The sequence below is a fragment of the Natator depressus genome, chromosome 9 (assembly GCF_965152275.1).
Source record: "Natator depressus isolate rNatDep1 chromosome 9, rNatDep2.hap1, whole genome shotgun sequence".
Classification (NCBI taxonomy): domain Eukaryota; kingdom Metazoa; phylum Chordata; order Testudines; family Cheloniidae; genus Natator; species Natator depressus.
The window spans coordinates 73182840-73202072 of NC_134242.1; the positions used below are offsets into that span (position 1 = coordinate 73182840).

At 39.6% G+C, this 19233-nt stretch overlaps 1 protein-coding gene across 2 annotated transcripts in view; it reads right to left on the reverse strand.

Annotated features, from left to right (window-relative positions):
* The window catches only part of LOC141994242 (connector enhancer of kinase suppressor of ras 2-like), a 530195-nt gene that overhangs the window by 262910 nt on the left and 248052 nt on the right, over nt 1–19233 (reverse strand). For both annotated transcript variants that reach the window (XM_074964467.1, XM_074964466.1), the window contains exon 6: nt 15613–15732. In XM_074964467.1, coding sequence (XP_074820568.1) covers nt 15613–15732 — 120 coding nt within the window. The remainder of the gene's footprint in view (nt 1–15612; nt 15733–19233) is intronic.

Consider the following 19233-nt stretch of genomic DNA (forward strand, 5'->3'; position numbering starts at 1 on the left):
ATGAGTCGTTGGATAGCCAACAGGTTAATCTGTATTGGAGGCAGCCTGGGGCAATTGTCGTCGTTCTTGCAGGGGTCAGCAGCCAGAAGATCCAATCCAAGGGGCTGGGTCAGTGAGTTGGGGAGTCGAGGTCAGGCAACATGGCAACATTGTTCTTTAAAACAGCAAAGCAACAAGTTGGCTCAGGCAGAGAAGCATGGCAAGGTGGTCTAATCAGCAGGCAATGGTCTGTCACTCAGACAGTTTCCTCTTCCTGTTGGGGTGTTTATATAGCCCAGGCACCCAATGAGAGTAGTGCCTGTCCATCCAATCAGAGGCCTAGCTGCTGTGGACCTGTAAGCCTTTAGGACTAAGGCTGTTGGTTCGGGCAGCAGTCTGATGCATTGCCATGGCACAATGGCTAAAGATACCATCTGAGAGACCTGGGTTCAATGCTAGGGTCCTGACACTGCAATTTTTCCATTCAATGTCCTGCTTAGGAAGACTAACAATTATAGTTTCTTTGCTATCCAATATCCACTATTGCAAGCCCTTATTCTTACTGATTTATGTAGTCCTATTGACTTCAACAGAATTAATCTCATTAGTAAGGATTACTCAATATAGTAAAGACTGTCAGATTAGGAACTAGGGATTCACTTTCAAACTACAAATGAGCACCACAAAAAGGATGATATTCTGTTGTATTAAACTTTCTTTAAAAATGAAAGAAATAGGTTAATTTAACTGGGTTAAATATATATGGATATGGTACTGCAAAACACTCTGATTTACAGAAACACTATTTCCATTTCATGTTTGTGATAGACTGTCAACTCCTCTGCTTGGCTACTGACAAACAGAAAAAGTAGAAAGAATGCTCTGGTATTTGGAATTCTGCTTCAGGATCAATTCTCACTGAGACCAGTTCTTCCCTTGGAACATCACAGCATAAATGTCAACATGTTGCAACATACTGTTAGAACATGACGACAATTGGTGGGCTCCAAAAAGTGATTTTGAGACCCCTATCCTTATTAGCAGAGGTTGCAGACCACTGATGTACCCAAGAAAAACTGCTATGATACTGCAAGTTCCCTGGTGGATGGTTTAGCACTGCCTGGGTTAGCTGTACAAACAAGGTGTGTCTACACAGGGATAAAAAATCCACAGCTGGCCTGGGTCAGCTGACTTGAGCTCACTGGGCTTTGGCTCCAGTGCTGAAAAAGTGCTATGTGGATGTTCAGGCTTGGTCTGAAGCCCGAACTCTGGAACCCTGTGAGCCCCAGCCCAAACATCTACCGAGCAATTTTTAGCCCCACAGCCCAAGCCCCACAAGCCCGATTCAGCTGACCCAGGCCAGCTGTGGCCATGCCGTGTGGCTTTTATCGCCAGGGAGATGTACCCACAGACACCAGGAACTCTGGGTTCTGGTTTACAGCCAACTCTTCCTATTTCTGGGGTTCTATATTTAAAAGATCTCTTAAAGAACAAAATGCAACTAAAACATATTAGGTCAAGGCTTAGTGCTTCCTTCTGTCAGTAAGAGTAGAAAGAAAAATAAGAAAGAAAGTGTTAAAAGAGATAAAGATATACTCCCTCCACCTATTTGGACAAGACACCTTCCTCTAGGCTCTGAAGTTTGTGCCTCTGACCTCCCATTGTCCTTCCACGAGAAGATCAGCAGGCTGTTGAGCTTAAGGCATTGTAATGAAGACAATCTTTCACGTCACCCAGTTTATTAATTTCTGTTGAATCTGACTATATACGTGTTGTAGATATAATTGTAATGTTTTGCGTTTTTTTTCTTGAGAGCAGGTTGGTATGGAGTACTTCAAGTCCATATGATTTCTGTGCCTGAAACCTGGAAGGGCAGTACACCACCTCACAAACGGCAGCTAGATAGATAGCTTCAGAAGCAAGAGCAGACAGGTCAACCTATCTACTTCTAATACTCTTGTATTCCTTAGGAAATAAGAACAAGTTTATTTCCTCTTTTTTCTTTATGAATAGCATCGTGTATTTTTACTGGACCGCACTTATTTAAAGCTTAAAAGCCAAGCTTAGTCTTGATATAATTAATGGAAACTGACATTTTCTACAAAGATTTATAGATGTAGAGACCAGAAGGGACCATTATGATCATCTATTCTAAGCTGACTATTTGCATAACACACAGAATTTTATCCATTAATTTCTACATCAAGCCTATAAGGTTGATCAGGTTGAACTAAAGCATACTTTTGAGAAAGACACGAAATAAGGATTTAAAGACCAATGCCACGTAAAAAGGTAATAACTTCACCATACTTCTACTCAATATTCTCCTGTTTCTACTTACAAATTGCACATTAGCTCTCTTAGCCACATCATCACACGGGGAGCTCATGTCCAGTTGCTTATTCGCTATAATCCATAAGTCCTCTTAAGAGTCACTACTTTTTAGGATTTTTTTTCCATTTATTTAGATTTACTCAAGATGCCTATCCAAGACACTAGGTGCCTTAACAAAATTAATTATACAGTAAATACAATTAAATGAAATCAGTTCCACAGGAATACAGTCAGCCAGCCACGTATCCACTTCATCATCTAGAAAACATACCCTCGGCCATTTCCTGATGATGGGTGAGCAAGTTCCAGAGTCTCAGAGCTCTCACAGAAAACTCCCTACCATCTGCCCCTTCTCTTTGATAACTAGGGAGATCCAGCTCAAGTGCCCCCTCTTGACTGTGGCTGAGCAGTATGGCCTGAGGAGAGAGGCAGTCTATCAGCAAGGCCAGTTGTATGTCATTTAGTGATTTATAGGTCACAAACCAACATCTTAAACTCCATCCAGAGACCAGAGATGACCCGTGCCTGCTGATAATGGTGGTGCAGAGTAAGAGCAGCTGGCTTCAGCAGTGTTACTGAGCATGCTCAGTACAAACCAAGCAATGAATCTGGAGGGCACATGACCCAGCATGCCCCCCACGGATCACCTCTGCCGGAGACCAATGGGCTGCCAGTACAGATCCCAGAGCACTGGTGTCATGTGCTCCCAGTGAGATGCCCTGCTCAATAAGCGAGCTTATTGATATAGTTCCCCATCCTGTATGTGTGACCCACATTCTTTGTTCCTAGATGCTGGACTGTAAATTTGGCTATATGAAATGCATGTTGTTTGAATGAACCCAGTTTATCATCAATCCATATCATTCTATATAACTGACCTGTCACTATTATTTACTACCTTACTAATATTTGTGTTATCTGCAAACCCTACCAGCAAAGACTTTATAATTTCCTCACTGATCATTGAAAAGATCATGAATATCATTGGGCCAAGAACAGATTCCAGAGAGACCTAACTAGAAACACTATGATGATTCTCCGTTAACAACTTTATTTTTATATCAGTTAGGCAGTTTTTAATCTATTTAGGAAGTGCTTCATTGATTTTGTATACTGCTAATTTTTTTAAATCAGATCAGGAAGTTTAAAGTCACATGTCTTACAGAAGTCTCAGTATATTATGTGTTGACAAAATAGACTTAAACACACCATTATCAACCAAAATTGTAATCTAATCAAAAAATGATGTACTGTAAAATCTGTTTGACAAGACCTACTTCCCACAGAACTCTGTCCACAGACTCTCAGATTTAAAGGCCAGCCCCTACCATTCTCATCATCAGGCTAACCTCCTGCATAACATAAAGCATAAGTATCACCCAGCATTTTCTGCATCAAACTCATAACTTTTTGTTGAGCTAAAGTACATCTTAAAGAAGGACATCCAATCTTGATTTAAAAGACTTCCAGTGATGGAAATCCATCACATCCCTAAGTAAGCTGTTCCAAAAGTAAAATTACCTTTACTATTAAAATGTGTGCCTTATTTCTAGCCTAAATTTGTTGACTGTTGATTCACATTAATTATGTTACCATCCTTTAATTCTTTATGATAGAATCCTGTATCAGTCATTCCATGATATTTCCCAGCATCAGTCAGACTAATTAGCTTATAATTACCCGGATCATCCTATTTATGCTTTTTCCTAAAAAGTATGGTCACAATGTTAGCTTATATCTCCTCTGGAACTTCTCCAGCATGCCAAGATTTATTAAAAATCAGCATCAATAGTTCAAAGAGCTCCTCAGCCAATTGTTTTGAAACTCTTAGGTACAAGTTATTCAGCCTTGCAGATTTAAAAGTTAGTAGATACTGTTTTTATCATGCCAATGTTTGCCTGACATTAAGTAAAGCATCACAAAATCTTGTTGTTATCCTCTATTTTCATGGATCTGGGTCTTTAAAAAAAATTGCTCTTCCAGAATTTGAATAAATTTGTATGTCAAACTCCCAAATACAACCATCAGACATTATGCACATGCCTGCTGCACCTCTACATTTCCATACCTATGACCTAGATCTAATCAATTCCATGTGAGTGAGATGTAATTTGTTTGACTGATTTTTTTATATCTTGCATATACTGTTCTTGCTACAAAATCTCCACAAATTTGGACTAATTGTGTGGCTAGGTAGAACAAGAATGTATCTTTTGATATCTGCAATTCTCTTTAACTTGGTGAGTCTGGGAATAAAAAAAATGAATACAGGCTCTTCTCTGTGCTTGAGGAGTTACATGCATGAACCCCCAAACACTGAAATGAGGCTGTATTATAACAAGTTTTGATCCCTTGTCTCCACAAAAGAAAAATGAGCTTGCACCTGTTTTTGTAAACTATTATCACAATATGTGAAGACAAAGAGAATTTTTAAAATTGTACTTCAGAAATAATAATACAAATGTGAATAAAATTAAACTACAAAGAACAACACTTATCATGACAATCTATTTTTATAAGTTTGTGTAGTAATACATGGTACCTATTTATCTACATAATAAGATTCTAGGATTGTCACTGTATATGTCTCTCTGAAGCCTAGAATGTCTGTTGAGTCCGTGATAGAAACAGCTACAAACATGGTTGAGAGCTCTTTTTGTTTAGAACATCACCAGGTTCAATAATCTCTGGGATTCATGGTCTGTTACTGTCCAATGTTTAAGTTCACAGCCATTTTCAGCTTATACACTTTACAAATTACACTCCTATGACAACAAGGGCTTTCATTTAGTAAAGCCATAAAAGACTCCTCTTTTTATTCAGTTTTTCTTTTTTTTACATACTTTGGTATGTAGAATACGATAGGTGCAACTGTATTTTTCCATTGGGGAGAAAGTTTTGACTAGAACACTGAAAAACACCAGCACTTTTTGTAGTAATTGTCTCTTTCTTTTGTCCGGGGCATGTATTGTAGAAGTCAAATGTGTTCCACTTAAAAGATGGCACTTCAAATCACCCTTTGCAGTACTATAAACATTTTTCATGAAATACCCTGTCCTTGATATGCAGACTGTCAGTGTTTGTCTGTCCTGTTATGCAGTGAACACATAGTTCAATTCAGCTCTCGGCTGCTCTCTCTGGTAGGAAGATCCTCAAAAGACAATCTACCCTTCAGTGTAAAATGACACTGAGACTTAGAAATATATGGTTTCTAAAGGACAATTTAAGGCGATACACTTTAGGGATTGCACTGCGTTATTTTAAATCAAGTTTTGTAAAGAGGAAGAATTGAACTTCTAAATTCAATTTTAAACGATACTGAAATATGTTTAGCCCAAGCCTCCAAACTTCCTGTTTGTAACGTGGATCCTAAAGTGTGCCAGAGATAAACAAAAGGTTTTCAGAGAGAATTTTCTTTCCACTATCTACTAAAAGCAGAATAATCTACCTTTGGCTCTGAGTGTAGCTCCATTTGAAAGTTTGTATATGACTGCAAAATTTTTGGTCTCTTAGACACAGTGCTTGAATCATGCCATAACACACTGAAATTCTGTGCCGGTGCTTTTTTAACGAGCCACAATGGTGTTCCAGTACTTCTGCTGGTCCTGGGACAGGTGGCTCCTTTCTGTCCTATGTGGGAAGCAGGAGCCGAACACAGTTAGGGAGAAGGCAAGGAAGAAGTGGTCTCCACAGGGAGTCATTCTTTGCTCCCATGGGCCTCCTGCAGGAGCCCCCCTGCTTGCTCCCTCCGAGGGTTTCTGACTGCCCTGTGTTCAGGCACTTCTTTTTTTAAAGGACTCCAGAACTGCTGAGAAACCTTCTGTTAACATGTTGTAAACCCAATAAAAAGCACCTAGTTAAACTGACATTCATAGGTAGAATTAGGCAGAACAGCTGGACCTTGCTCTAGATGTAACAGGCCATCTGTTTTCATTGAGTTTATCACTGCTTTACCACTGAGATGTTCCCACATAAAGCACATTCCATAATGAAGAAGCCTAGTTAAAATAGAAATATATTCCTAAAAAATTCTTACAATTAATACCTATATATCTCATGCCAAAATATAGTGTTAATGAAATATGATAGTTGAGCAATTGAACCATCAAGCATCCTTCCCCTTCCCCTCCCCCCCCCCCCCGACCTTGCTTGTTTAGTAGATCTCACTGTAACTCTTGCTAATACTTTTGGGGTTGAAGAAGTGTTAACAATGGTGGAAATTCTTTGTAAAATGTTTCTACTGTAAGCAAGGTTTAAAGCAGCCATATTGACTCAGTAACCCAAAATTGAGTGTACTGCAATAATATTTTACATTTATACAGAAAAACATTCATCTTAAAACACTTTATAAATTTCACACAGAGGGCACCCAGTCCTGCATTATTATAGTTAATAGAAGTTTTGTTATGCATTTTAATGGAAGCAGCATCACATCCTTACAGAATAGAGGACGCTTCACAGCAGTAACAGGAAGGGAATATTCATATGACACTGGCACAAATCCCTGTTCTTTCAAAATGCATCATGGGCTCATTAATGTCCACAGAGAGCAGACAGTACTTTATAGTTGAGATTTTGCCTGAAAATCTACTGTAAACAGCTTGGAGTTCAGTTTATTAACCTTTGAGGAATGCAGAACTGAGCAAATCCTCCATAGCTTTGAACCTGTGCTCCAGGAAAACAAAATGCTCCAAAACTAGCATTTAGATCTGTAAGTCATGCCCTCCAGCAGAGCCTAAAATCCCATAGAACATGTTTCTGCTAGGCTTGGGTATTTTTATAGCTCTATAAGGATTGTTAAGTCTGGTGTTCCCTGGCTTTGCTGGATGGATTGTTGGGGGCCTCTGGTGTGGATTGAGAGATTTCAGATCCAATAAAAATGAAGAAGCAGGCTTGATAAATCTTTCAGAAGGTCTGGTTTTCTCCCAACTATTCATTTGGGGCTTGAGATAGATAGATATAAACATAAACAAACAAAATATAAACTGTTATGATGCCCTCATTCACACTAAGGCCTTCTTATACTGCTCTTGAAATCATAATGTATATGCACATGGGTGACAAATTAAGGTTGCATAAGTAACCTTAATTCTGCTATTTCCTAACTTTTGGGTGCTTGACTTTGCAACCTTAAAATGTTCTTTTAATGTAGCTTTTGTATATATTGTTTCCCATGTTTGTTTGTTTTTTAAAATATCAAAACTGGAAAAAATATCATGTAGCATATTGACACCCACATGAGTCATCAGCAGGGTTGGATCCACCACACAAACCTCTGACACTGAGCTAACTGACTAACTGCTAACATAGTAGGTTGTCATCCTTTGTGTGGACCAGCAACAGATGAGGATGAAGCCCACAAGTTGCCCGTAGAAGAATGGTGGTACTCAAGAATCTTGACTTCCATTTACATAAGAATAGCCATACTGGGTCAGACCAATGGTTCATCTAGCCCAGTATCCTGTCTTCCAACAGCAGCCAATGCCAGGTGCTTCAGAGGGAATGAACCAAACAGGCAATCATCAAGTGATCCATCATGCCCTGCTGTCCACTCTCAGCTTCTGGCACTCAGACTAGGGACACCCAGAGCATGGGGTTACATCCCTGAACATCTTGGCTAATAGCCATTGATTGACCTATCCTCCATGAACTTATCAAATTCTTTTTTGAAACCTGTTATACTTGTGGCCTTCACAACATCCCCTGGCAACAAGTTCCACGGGGTGCCTGTGTGTTGTGTGAAGAAGTACTTCCTTTTGTTTGTTTTAAACCTGCTGCCTATTAATTTCATTTGGTGACCCCCACTTCTTCTGTAATGTGAAGGGTAAATAACACTTCCTTATTTACTTTCTTCACACCATTCAAGATTTTATAGACCTCTTTCATATCCCCCCTTAGTTGTCTCTTTTTCAAGCTGAAAAGTCCCAGTCTTTTTAATCTCTCCTCATATGGAAGCTGTTCCATACCCTTAATAATTGGGTTATTATTATGGAATAGTTGGGAGAAAACCAGACCTTCTGAAAGATTTATCAAGCCTGCTTCTTCATTTTTATTGGATCTGAAATCTCTCAATCCACACCAGAGGCCCCCAACAATCCATACCCTTAATAATTGTTGTTGCCTTTCTCTATACCTTTTCCAATTCTAATATATCTTTTTTGAGATGGGACAACCAGAACTGCATGCAGTGTTCAAGGTGTGGGTGTACCATAGATATATATAGTGATAATAAAATAGAAAATGTCATAATATCTATCCCTTTCCTAATGGTTCCATTTCAGGTTCTGAAGGATAATTTACTGTTTTGGGGACAGTCTCTTCTGCCTGTCCTCCCCAAGCTTGAGTCCTTGTGTTCCATTCCCCCCCCCCCCCGAACCCATCCCTGTCCTAGTTCTGTCTCTTCCCCATCCCTGGTGACACTCCCATTCCCCTTGCCTACCCAGTGCCAACTCTCATCCAATTTCAGTGTTTCCAATCCGCTCTGTCATTTCCCTCACAGGCTTCAAGTTCCAGCCCCCACCAATCAACAAGTCACATCCTCCCCACCCCCACCAGTTCCCAGTCTTCACTCCCCCTGACTGGATTCCCATCCCATTTTCATTGCCGAGCCATTCCCAAGCTCACCAGACAACTTTTTCCAATCCACTCATTTCCCAGTCTAGCTTTTTCCCCTTGTTTATTCAAATCAGACAGTCTCCTCCTCCATGCTGCCAGGGTGCGAGCCAGAGGAGTGGTCACTCAGCATAGGAGAGGCTCTCCCTAGTCCCAGTTTTAGTGCCTGGTCCCACCCTCATAGTCTCATGGATTTTAAGGCCAGACGGAACCATCACGATCACCTAGTCTGACCTCCTGCACATTGCAGGCCACAAAACCTCACCCTCCCACTCCTGTAATAGACCCCTAACCTCTGAGAAAGTGAAGCTGGCAGTGAAGAAACCGTCATGGGGAGAGGCAGAAGATGACTGGCTCTTTGCCCCAAATCAGCAGACAATGGTGTAATTTTATTGACAATGTAAAATATGGCTTCAGGTTGCTGACAATTTAGTGGTCAAGAAAATTGGGAAGAAAAATGAGTTTGCAGGAGGAGAACTCCAGTTAGATGCATAATTCCTAAAATGGGAATTGCAAATGCCATCTTTAAAAAATTGATCCAGAAACTAGAGACAGCTTCTTCACAGTGCTAGCTAGTTAATTACTACCAAGCCATTCTCCAATTGCATTATATATGAGGAATACCTTTGCTAAGAAAAAGCTAGCAAAACGGGATTTTATGATATGTATATTTTTAAAATACTCTTCCCCTTACACACGTCAGAGTATTAAAATACTACAAAAACAGGTTTATATTAACAAAAAAGCACATCCATTAAAAAGTCTCTCTTGCTAAATATCATTTAGAAGGAAAAAACCCCACAGAGCTTACTACAGTTACTCCATTATTTCAAGTGGTAAATGTCTATGCTGTGGATCTAAAAGCTCCAACTCCGTTGGTGACCCAGCAGGAGTCAATATGGCTCCAAATGAGAACACTTCTTTTCCAGTTTGCTTTTTTTAAGAAGTGTAGGAAATTTCTTTTAAAAGAACTATGTTAAACGAACATTAAGGTTGTAAAGTCAAGCACTCAAAAGTCAGGAAATACCAGAATTAAAGTACCTATTGACCCTTGAAGTCTTTAAACCAGGGGTGGCCAACTGAGCCTGAGAAGGAGCCAGAATTTACCACTGTGCATTGCCAAAGAGCCACAGTAATACATCAGCAGCCCTGCCGATCAGTGCTTCCCCCTCCCTGCTCCCCCTGATCAGCTGTTTCGTGGTGTGCAGGACACTCTGGGAGGGAGGGGAAGGAGCGAGGGCAGGGCAGGCTATGGGGAGGGGAAGGAAAGGGGTGGAGTGGGGGCAGAGCCCGTGGCAAGCGAGGGGTTGAGCAGTGAACACCCATTGGAAAGTTGGCACTTGTAGCTCTAGCCCCGGAGTCGGTGCCTATACAAGGAGCTGCATATTAACTTCTGAAGAGCTGCATGTGGCTCCTGAGCCACAGGTTGGCCACCCCTGCTTTAAACCATAATTTGAGGACTTCAGTAACTCAGCCAAAGATTAGGGGTCTATTACAGAAGTGGGTGGGTGAGGTTCTGGGGCCTGCAATGTGCAGGAGGTCACACTAGATAATCATGATAGTCCCTTCTGACCTTAAAGTCTGTGAGTCTTGTTCAGCTTCCTTGTGAATGTGCATTATGATACAATCTTTTAATTACATGAGCACATGCTATTTTTCCCACAACCCCTGCCTCATTCAGTGCACAGCATGGACCTGCTCTGGGGATAAATCAGGGCTGTGTTGTGAAGGAGGCTGTTGTCTGTAGGACCCCTGTCTCATTTGGTGAAGAAGTTGAAAGCCCTTTAGGGAAAGGGGCAGGGGACTGCAGGAAGAGAAAGGATAGTCTCATGGTTAATACAGTTGAACATCACTGTGTCCTTGAGAGCACCCCAATGCAGAGGGCTCTCCGGTGTCTAGCACTGAGCCTCAGCAGGCCTGAGCAGCTGAGTGTACTCTAACTCACTGTTGTCATAATTGGTATCTACAAGGTGTCATGTAGGGAATCACATATGAACTGGGTAACACACTGGGCTGTTAATATTATTGTGTGGTGTATGTATGGATGATATATATGAAAAGTTATAAATATGTGCTGGAAATATATTCTTAAAATGTCTTAAGTCACTCTGCCCTAGACAAAGGAATGTGGTCCTGCCTGCTTGAAAGGGTCTCCTATGTAAATTGAGAAGATGCAATAGAAGTACATTTACATAAAAGTTAAGGCCATCACATTAGCGAATGGGGAAGGCAGCCACCTAACTACTGGGGGAGGAGACTGCAAAAATTAACCTGGCATCAGTTCTCTGGTGGACATAGCAAGCTGAGGCTTCAGGAGGGCTTCTTGTCTTTGAGAACAGACACAAAACTTTGAGGATCTGAGCAAAGAGAAAAAGCCATTTTGGCATCCTTCACCTGAAGAGACAAAGAAACCAAGCGCTTTAAAGTCTGTATTGGACCCTGGTTAAGAACTGACCAGCCATGCTGGAAGAACAATTGTCATGAGAAATCTATGTTGAACAAAAAGCTCTGGTTTCTTAAGCTAGGTTTTAGTTTTAGAATAATAATTTTACTTTGGTTTGTTTGTAACCATCTTTATCTCAATTCCTTCTACTTGGTATCACTTAAATATCTGTTCCTTATTAATTAATTTAACCTTGTTTTATTATACAGCCATCTCAGGGCAGTGCTACTTGATGCACAAATGGAAAATTAAAAACTCTCCAGTGTGGGACTGTGGTCACCCAGAACAGACAATGGAACATATAATGACTCAATGGCTGGTTCTCAAATATGAAAGAGGCATCACAGCATTACACTCCGCTACTCCTCATGCAATTGTCTGGCTTAATCATCTAAATAGAAAATTATAGTTGTTGCTCCACATCTACATCAGCCGTACGAAGAAGAAGTGCAGTGTTTCAAACTGAAGGATAAAATCCTCAGCCTGGACTGGTGCTGTGTACTGTCTCTTTAAAGGAGCAGGGAAATTGATAAGGAACTATAGTGAGAGGAGCTGAGCACTGCAGGGAGATTTTGGAGAGACTCAAGGCTGGAAGAACTGTTGGTGTTACCCTGCAAGGAATAACCAGGTTGGTGGAAGCCAGGGTGAGGTCATTGTGCTGTAAGCAGGCTGCTGGTGTCAGGAATCTGAGCCAAAGCTGCACAGCACAGAAACACCCTGTGTTACAGGGCAGGTAATGACACAAACTTTTAGTGGTCTGGGTGAATCCCCAAAATGTCAGAGTCACCTTGGAAAAAAGAATTCCATCTCTGCCTCAGAGACAGAGGTCCTAAGAGAGGCTGAGCAAGTCACAAACCATATTTTTCATAGATTACCACTAATTTTCTGGGTGCTCAGATGCCTGGAGTCAGATCTGCAGAAGTGCTGAGCACTCACTGCTGCAACTGAAATCAATAGAAGCTGTGCTTTAAATAGGTCTATAAAAACTTAAAATACTCTGCAAAATCAAGCCCTCAGCATCTCAAGCTGGGCATTCAAAATTAATGGACACTTTTGACAATTTTAACCTTAATCTCTCTGTGCCTGAGTTCCCTTCCTATAAAACTGGGATAATAATACCACCTTACCACACAAGGGTGTTGTGAAGATAAACTTATTACTGTCTGTGAAGCATACAGATACTACAGTGAAGAGTGCCATAAAAATGCCCATCAAGAAATTAGTAATTCACTGCAGTACAGAACTTGGTTAGTATGTAGTAAGTAGTGCCTGGGAACCCACATGCATACGTGCATTGACTGAGACAGGGGTCCTGTGGAAAATACGATGTGATCATGTACTTAAAGATTCTAACAACAATTTGTAATCCATTCTCTACTCTATTTTTCATCCTATATTTTCGTAAAGGATTTTTCCTTTCTGCCCTTTCACTGTTCCTTTTTTCTGATCTTTTCTAAGAATATGGACCCAGGAATGTTGAAGTTTGCAAGGAACTTCCAAACCTATAATATTCCAGTGCCTTCAGAATTAGGCAAAATAAGCTCAACCATCCAATTTACCTACCTATATTCTCATTATCTGTTTTGATTACAGAATTCTTCAACTTCTCACCTAAAGTATGTATTGTATTATTATGCCCAATAATGATTTCACCATATAGAAGGCTGCATTTCAGTGATGGGTGAAGTGCTTTTTGTTTATAACATTTGTAAAAAAAAAAAAAAATCTTTGGCATTATTTTGGTTTAAATATGCTATTTGTTAATTCGGACTTGCACAGTTCCTCACTAGAAACTACCATTCTACAATATTGTGAGGTGGCTGCATAATTTAGGTAAATGACAGGAACTATAATGAAACGGCCAAATCAGGATTTGAATTCAGGTTTCAAGAAGTGAAAAAGCCAATTTGTTAGTCCATGCTGACCTCTACAAAAATCATCGGTAACAAGAATCATACTTATTTTAAATAGCTTTTTATTTAACTTCAACTGGAAAATAACCAACTTGTGACACCAGCAGCAATTCACTGATGTAAATTTCTTATAAAATACATTTCTGCAATGAAAATGAACCAAAAAGTATTTTTGTGATACTTTAAAACTCTAACTATCCAGCCGAAATGCCCTATTGTGTACTATTACCATATGAGGGGAGATACTTTTTATTTTAAAATTTAAAACACTGAGTTCTTCCAAATGGTGTAGTTCTTCATTTTTATTTGGAATGAGAAATATTAAATATGCACATATCTGTCAATCTGATCATCAATGTATCCAAAAAACACTTCCAGTTAAAATTATTACTTTAAAGAATCTTATTTGAAAAACTTGGCTGTTAAAGAATTCCCCCTAAGGAAAGGGGTGGCCTGAAATGCACAGAGTAGATCTTGACCCAGCAGAAAGCTAGTAATGCACAGTGGAGCCACAGAGTAACTGAATGGCTGTTTTGTAGCATTAAGAGATCTACATGAAGTAAGCATTTAACAAAAAAAGTAATGGCGGCTTAGCCTGCAAACTAGTAGCCAGATACTGGAGTAGACTCAACTAATTAGCAGAATTACCTACCTTGAGACTGTATGGGTCTCTCCTGTTCACTCCTATAGATAGGACATGAACTGGACCCATGTGATATATAAGCAGCCTTCTCGCACAAGAGATGTGGTCAGATAAGCCTGTCTGACCCTTAAATCAACCAGAGGTCTGCTAATTGGTCTCATCTTGCTGCCAATGTTTCTATATCCAGTATGGTCTCCTTCCCAATAATTCATTATTGCAATATAAGGTATCTTCTATATATAGTTTTTCAATTAATTTTTGGGGCATTATAATTGTCATGGTCACTGGGCTAGCTGCACTTAAGTCTCTCTGAGTCATGCCCCTCAGGTGTTAGACCTTTAGCCTTTACCTGTCCTGTGCATGTGTGTGTGCGGGGGGGGAGGGGGGGGGCTTTGGAAACCTGTGATTTTCCCATTCTTAGACTAGGTCTCAGACTATAGCCTCAGTGTCTACACAGCAGGACTGGATTTGACAGAGTTTTTAACTGTTTAACATCCTTTTGAACTGTGTGGTCTCAGCCTTCGTAAAACAGCTGTGTAACTTTGGCTGGAGCCTGGAAGTAGCATCTTCATAGCTAATAGCTCAGGTATTGTTTCTTAACCTCCTAATCTGTTAACCAGGAGGTGTTTCATCTGGATTCATTGTTTTACCCTCCTGCTTGATTCCCAAGATCCCTACTATTAACTAAACCAGTCCATGCAAACAGTGAATTAACTCCATATAGCAAACATTCTCATAACCCAATATATCCATATATTATTCATAAATGAATATATACCAGCCCCACATCCTTCACAATAATCACATTATGTAATCTGCAGGTTATCATTACTACTCAGCATCAGGCTTCAAAATGCAAAGATGTTGAGAGACGAAGATTTTATTATTAGCGGAAATGGAAGAAATGTGGATTATAACTGAGAAATATAATACAATCTCTATAAAGAGACATGTGGCCAGATTCACTAGTATACTCTGTCTGCTTTTGTGCTTCTCTGTTGATGCAAGATAGCTACAGACCTGGCTTAACTGACCAGATAAACTGGATTTACAGCTGATTTGTAATTGTGGAATGGTGCAATGCAGCTGCACATATGGGTGAATCTGTCCCAATGTCTGTTCTGTAAATATCATCTACAAATCTTCCGGGTTTTTTTGGTTGGTTGGTTGGTTTTGGTCTTCCTTAATAAAGTAATCTTGCTGAAATTTGAAGTAAAATCCATAAAAGCCTTTTAACTAAATATTAAGAAAAACAATATGATCACTTTCCTTTAAACTTCTAGCACCATCTCTTACATTTATTTTGTGCAGCTGATTAACTTCTATATTGGAGCCCAACATTTTTATACATAAAAATAAAATCAATAATTTTGCTGTTGTCCAAAACAGCTATATTACAGCTCACGACAGATTACAATGCTCTACTTTTGCTGCCAGTATGTTTTCTGGTTACGTCTGGTGCTTTAAGTACTGCAGATGTTTTATTTTATTTTAACACAGATAAAGACTGTAGTTAAACCACTTCTAGAAGTCAGCTGAAGCTTGCACTAGTATAAAGAGCTGGAAACTGCATAAAACAAATGCACTTTGGTTTCCTGGCAAGTAAAAAAACAAAACAAAACACAACACTCTAAAGGATAGATGCTTGAGTTTAATATTCAAATGGAATTAGCTATATTCTTACTTACCAAGCCCTCACTGGGCATAATGCTAGTAAGGTGAACTACTTCAAGGTGTGCTGACTGAGACACCAGAGAGTCAGATGAGAGAGAGATGATGTGGTCACAGATTCCAGACAAAGTTTTACACTAGAAAAAGCAAACAAAAATAATCATAAACCCTTGGGTTAAAGTGACAAACTGTTGGTATTAAAGCACAGTTCAAGGGCAATATTGTTTACATTGTGTTTACTTTACATGGTATATATATTTGAGCAGCAGTAGCTTTTCGTTCGTACTGTTACAAGAACACAGAGCTGAAGTTCTATATTAATCACAAGGCCAACTACAAGAGGGCCAGGGAAAATAAAATTCCTATCAATGCCATAACAAGTGATCATGAATTTACAGCACAGAAGCCCAAAGGAATCTTCTTGTGAAGTAATAACCTAAGCATGTGCGCTTGAATCACCTTATTCATTCAAGCGGCCAACCCTAACAAACATGCCTGATAAACTTGATTTTACCTGTTGCTGTACATGGCATTATTAAACACAGATTCAATTAAAGCAAAATATGTAAATAGTAATTACTTTACACATTAATTTAATTACTTCTTTGGCCAACAAATGAGAAGGGTAATTTATAAAGTCAAGTGTTTATTTAAGGTGTCAATTCCACAATACAAAAACATAGTGAGGTCATTCCACAGAATGGGGAAGTGAGATAAAGGGATGAAAGTTATTTGTCCCGGGTCAAACAAAACAACAGAAGGAAACAGAACCCAGACACCTGAAACAAGGGCCCAAAATAAGGGATTTGTCCCCATATTTTTTTCATGTTTTTTAAATTTTACTTTCAGACATAGTATGCCTAAAAATATTTGTACTTAATTTGCAACCATCCATTTAGATGCATTTCAGAATGCTCTTCTGGTGGGAATTCTGTTGTGTGCTGTCATTTTTCTTCAGGGACTACACTGTCATTTACTTTAATTACATTAAATGGTGGTGAAATCCCTTAAGGGAAGTTATACTTCATATATTTTCAAATGCATGATGAATTCTAATATCCCATTTGACACTACATATATAAGCAGAAGAAGCAGTGAATAACTCCTTTGTCTAAATACATAAACAGTGTTCAGAATTACTTCATCTTTACTCATTTAGAAACCAGGGTAAAGCTCTGGAGTACTGGATGTTGCATTTGGATCTCTGTATCGGTTGAAACATGTGCAAAATCACATGTATGTATGCAGCTCCCTATTGACTATGCATTTGAGCCTCTATCAAATGGCCACTGAAGAAAACACATTTTTCCATTGACTTCAGTCGGCTTTGGATCAGGGCCTTGAAGAGGAATATATGCATTGTCCACTACACCTATACCCTACACATTAAATGTATTCAGATACTTTACATATGCATATGTGGCTGGCATGTAGAATAAAAATTTAATCAAAGCATTGGGATCTGTAGTATGGATGTATTAGCCATGTGGCTATGTTCCAACCTGACTTTTTGATGCTGTAGTACCCCTATACAATTATTGTTTAGAATTGAGCCCACCACTACCCTTTAAAATTATTTTTATGCCACACATACAGACTAGATATCAGAAGCAATTCACATTGAATCCTTTGCATTGTTTGAGACACATCTAAGGTTTCCTCTTGACCAATGTTTAATGGGGGGGTGGGGTGAGAAATCTAGTAAGTAAACATTAGAACTGAATACATGTTAGGAAAAAGTGCTCAATGAGCAAGATTATGATGATAGCTCACCAAGTCCCCACCAAAGTTCAGAAACCTGTAGCATTCATGCAAGGTTCATGCACTTGGCAACATTCAGGGCACACCCGGAGTGTTGTGTAGGAGCAGTGCACACACGGCTCCTCTCAAGGGCATGAACCTTGGAATCTCGCCCAGATGACATGAACCGTGGGAAGCCTCCCAGGACTGGGCTCAAGGCCCGAGAGCAAGGAATGCGGTAGATAGAAATTGGTAAATAAGAATATTATACAAAGCCAGTGTATTCCTTTTATCTGTTGGAGTATGTAATGCGCGGGGGGGGGAGAGAGAGAAATAAAGGAGAGGGTGGAAAAGCTGACAGGCAGACCAGTCCGTGGGCAGACCAGCCTGCTTGCTTGCTTAAAGCTTGTCCTGTCTTGTATTTGAACCGCAACAGAAACCTAATTACAATCAATGGAGAATTTTAACATCAGGAAAAAATATTAAAGAGCAATAAATAAAATAATAAGAAATACCTGGCCACTCTAAAGTAGCTCAACAGACAACAGAGAGACCAGATGCCCATAATAAATGATGCAAAGGCTGGGACTTGTCGTGTGAGAACACCCAGGAGACAATAATGAGAGAGTAAATAATGCTCTGTCTGGCACTATCAATAATACAAACTGTACCCGCATCTGTTGCAGCATCTTTTGGATAAAAAACAAGGCGAGATTAAAGGCAAACAGAGAGGGGGAAAAGGTTTCTTAAGTTTGTTCCAAATTTTGTCATTTCTAACAGATCACCTTTCCAAACTACCATCAAGAAATTATAATTAATGATGATACTTTGTTCTTATATCACATACTAGTCAAAAATCTCAAAGCATTTTACAAACAAGTCATTGTGAGAGTGAGAAGTATTAACCCCATTTTAGAGATGACACTGTAGAGTGAGAAACAGATTTAAAGTGACTTGAACATGGTCATTTTTCATATCCATGTCAGACACCACCAGCAATAGGATCTAGGATCCCTGTGCTTTAGTCATGACGCTATATTAAAATAACAGACACATTCTCCGGATGGGCTAATGCCACCACAGAAAGCTAGATTGAACATCACCACAAAATTGTCCGAAAAAAATTGATATTCCAGGTAGTTCAGTAACTGCTGCAGAGAGAAACTATATGCGCTTAAGCTGTCCAAGACTTAGTTTTCTTATAAACAATTTATTGAAATCCTATCACTGGGGCTTGACAAGAAAAGCACTTCCTCAAAATCACTTTAAACCCTGGACATACAACTCAGCATGTGTCACATAGGGTGTTTTTATTTTTAACTAATAGCCACTTTCAGATTGGTACCATAGGTGTCTGCAGTTATTGTGCACAGAGAAAGAGGTGTCTTGGTATTGTTCAGTATGGTATCAGTAGGTGTCTTGATCTGGTATTAAGAATTGATACTATGGCTGCTGTCCAGTAATAGCATTTCACTGAGCACTTACCTAAATGTGGGAAAACTTGGCCCTCAGGGTTGCTTTGCAGATGCATGCCTCCAAGATGCTGTTTCAAGGTTTTTTTGTAATTTTTCCTTTCCATTATGCACTTTCAATCAGCCACTGAGAATTGATCAAGCCTTAGCATTTTAAAAGTTTCTCTCTCTCTCTCGTTTGAAGTAACATTACTGTAGCTCACGAAAGCTTATGCTCAAATAAATTGGTTAGTCTCTAAGGTGCCACAAGTACTCCTTTTCTTTTTGCGAATACAGACTAACACGGCTGCTACTCCAAAAATTACATAAATATACACTTCTACCCCAATATAACGCAGGTTCGCATACAACGCGGTAATGCTCTGACACGCTGCTCTGAGCAGTGTGTTAAGGGTGCCGTGCTGGGCCAGGGCCTAGGGGTTGGAT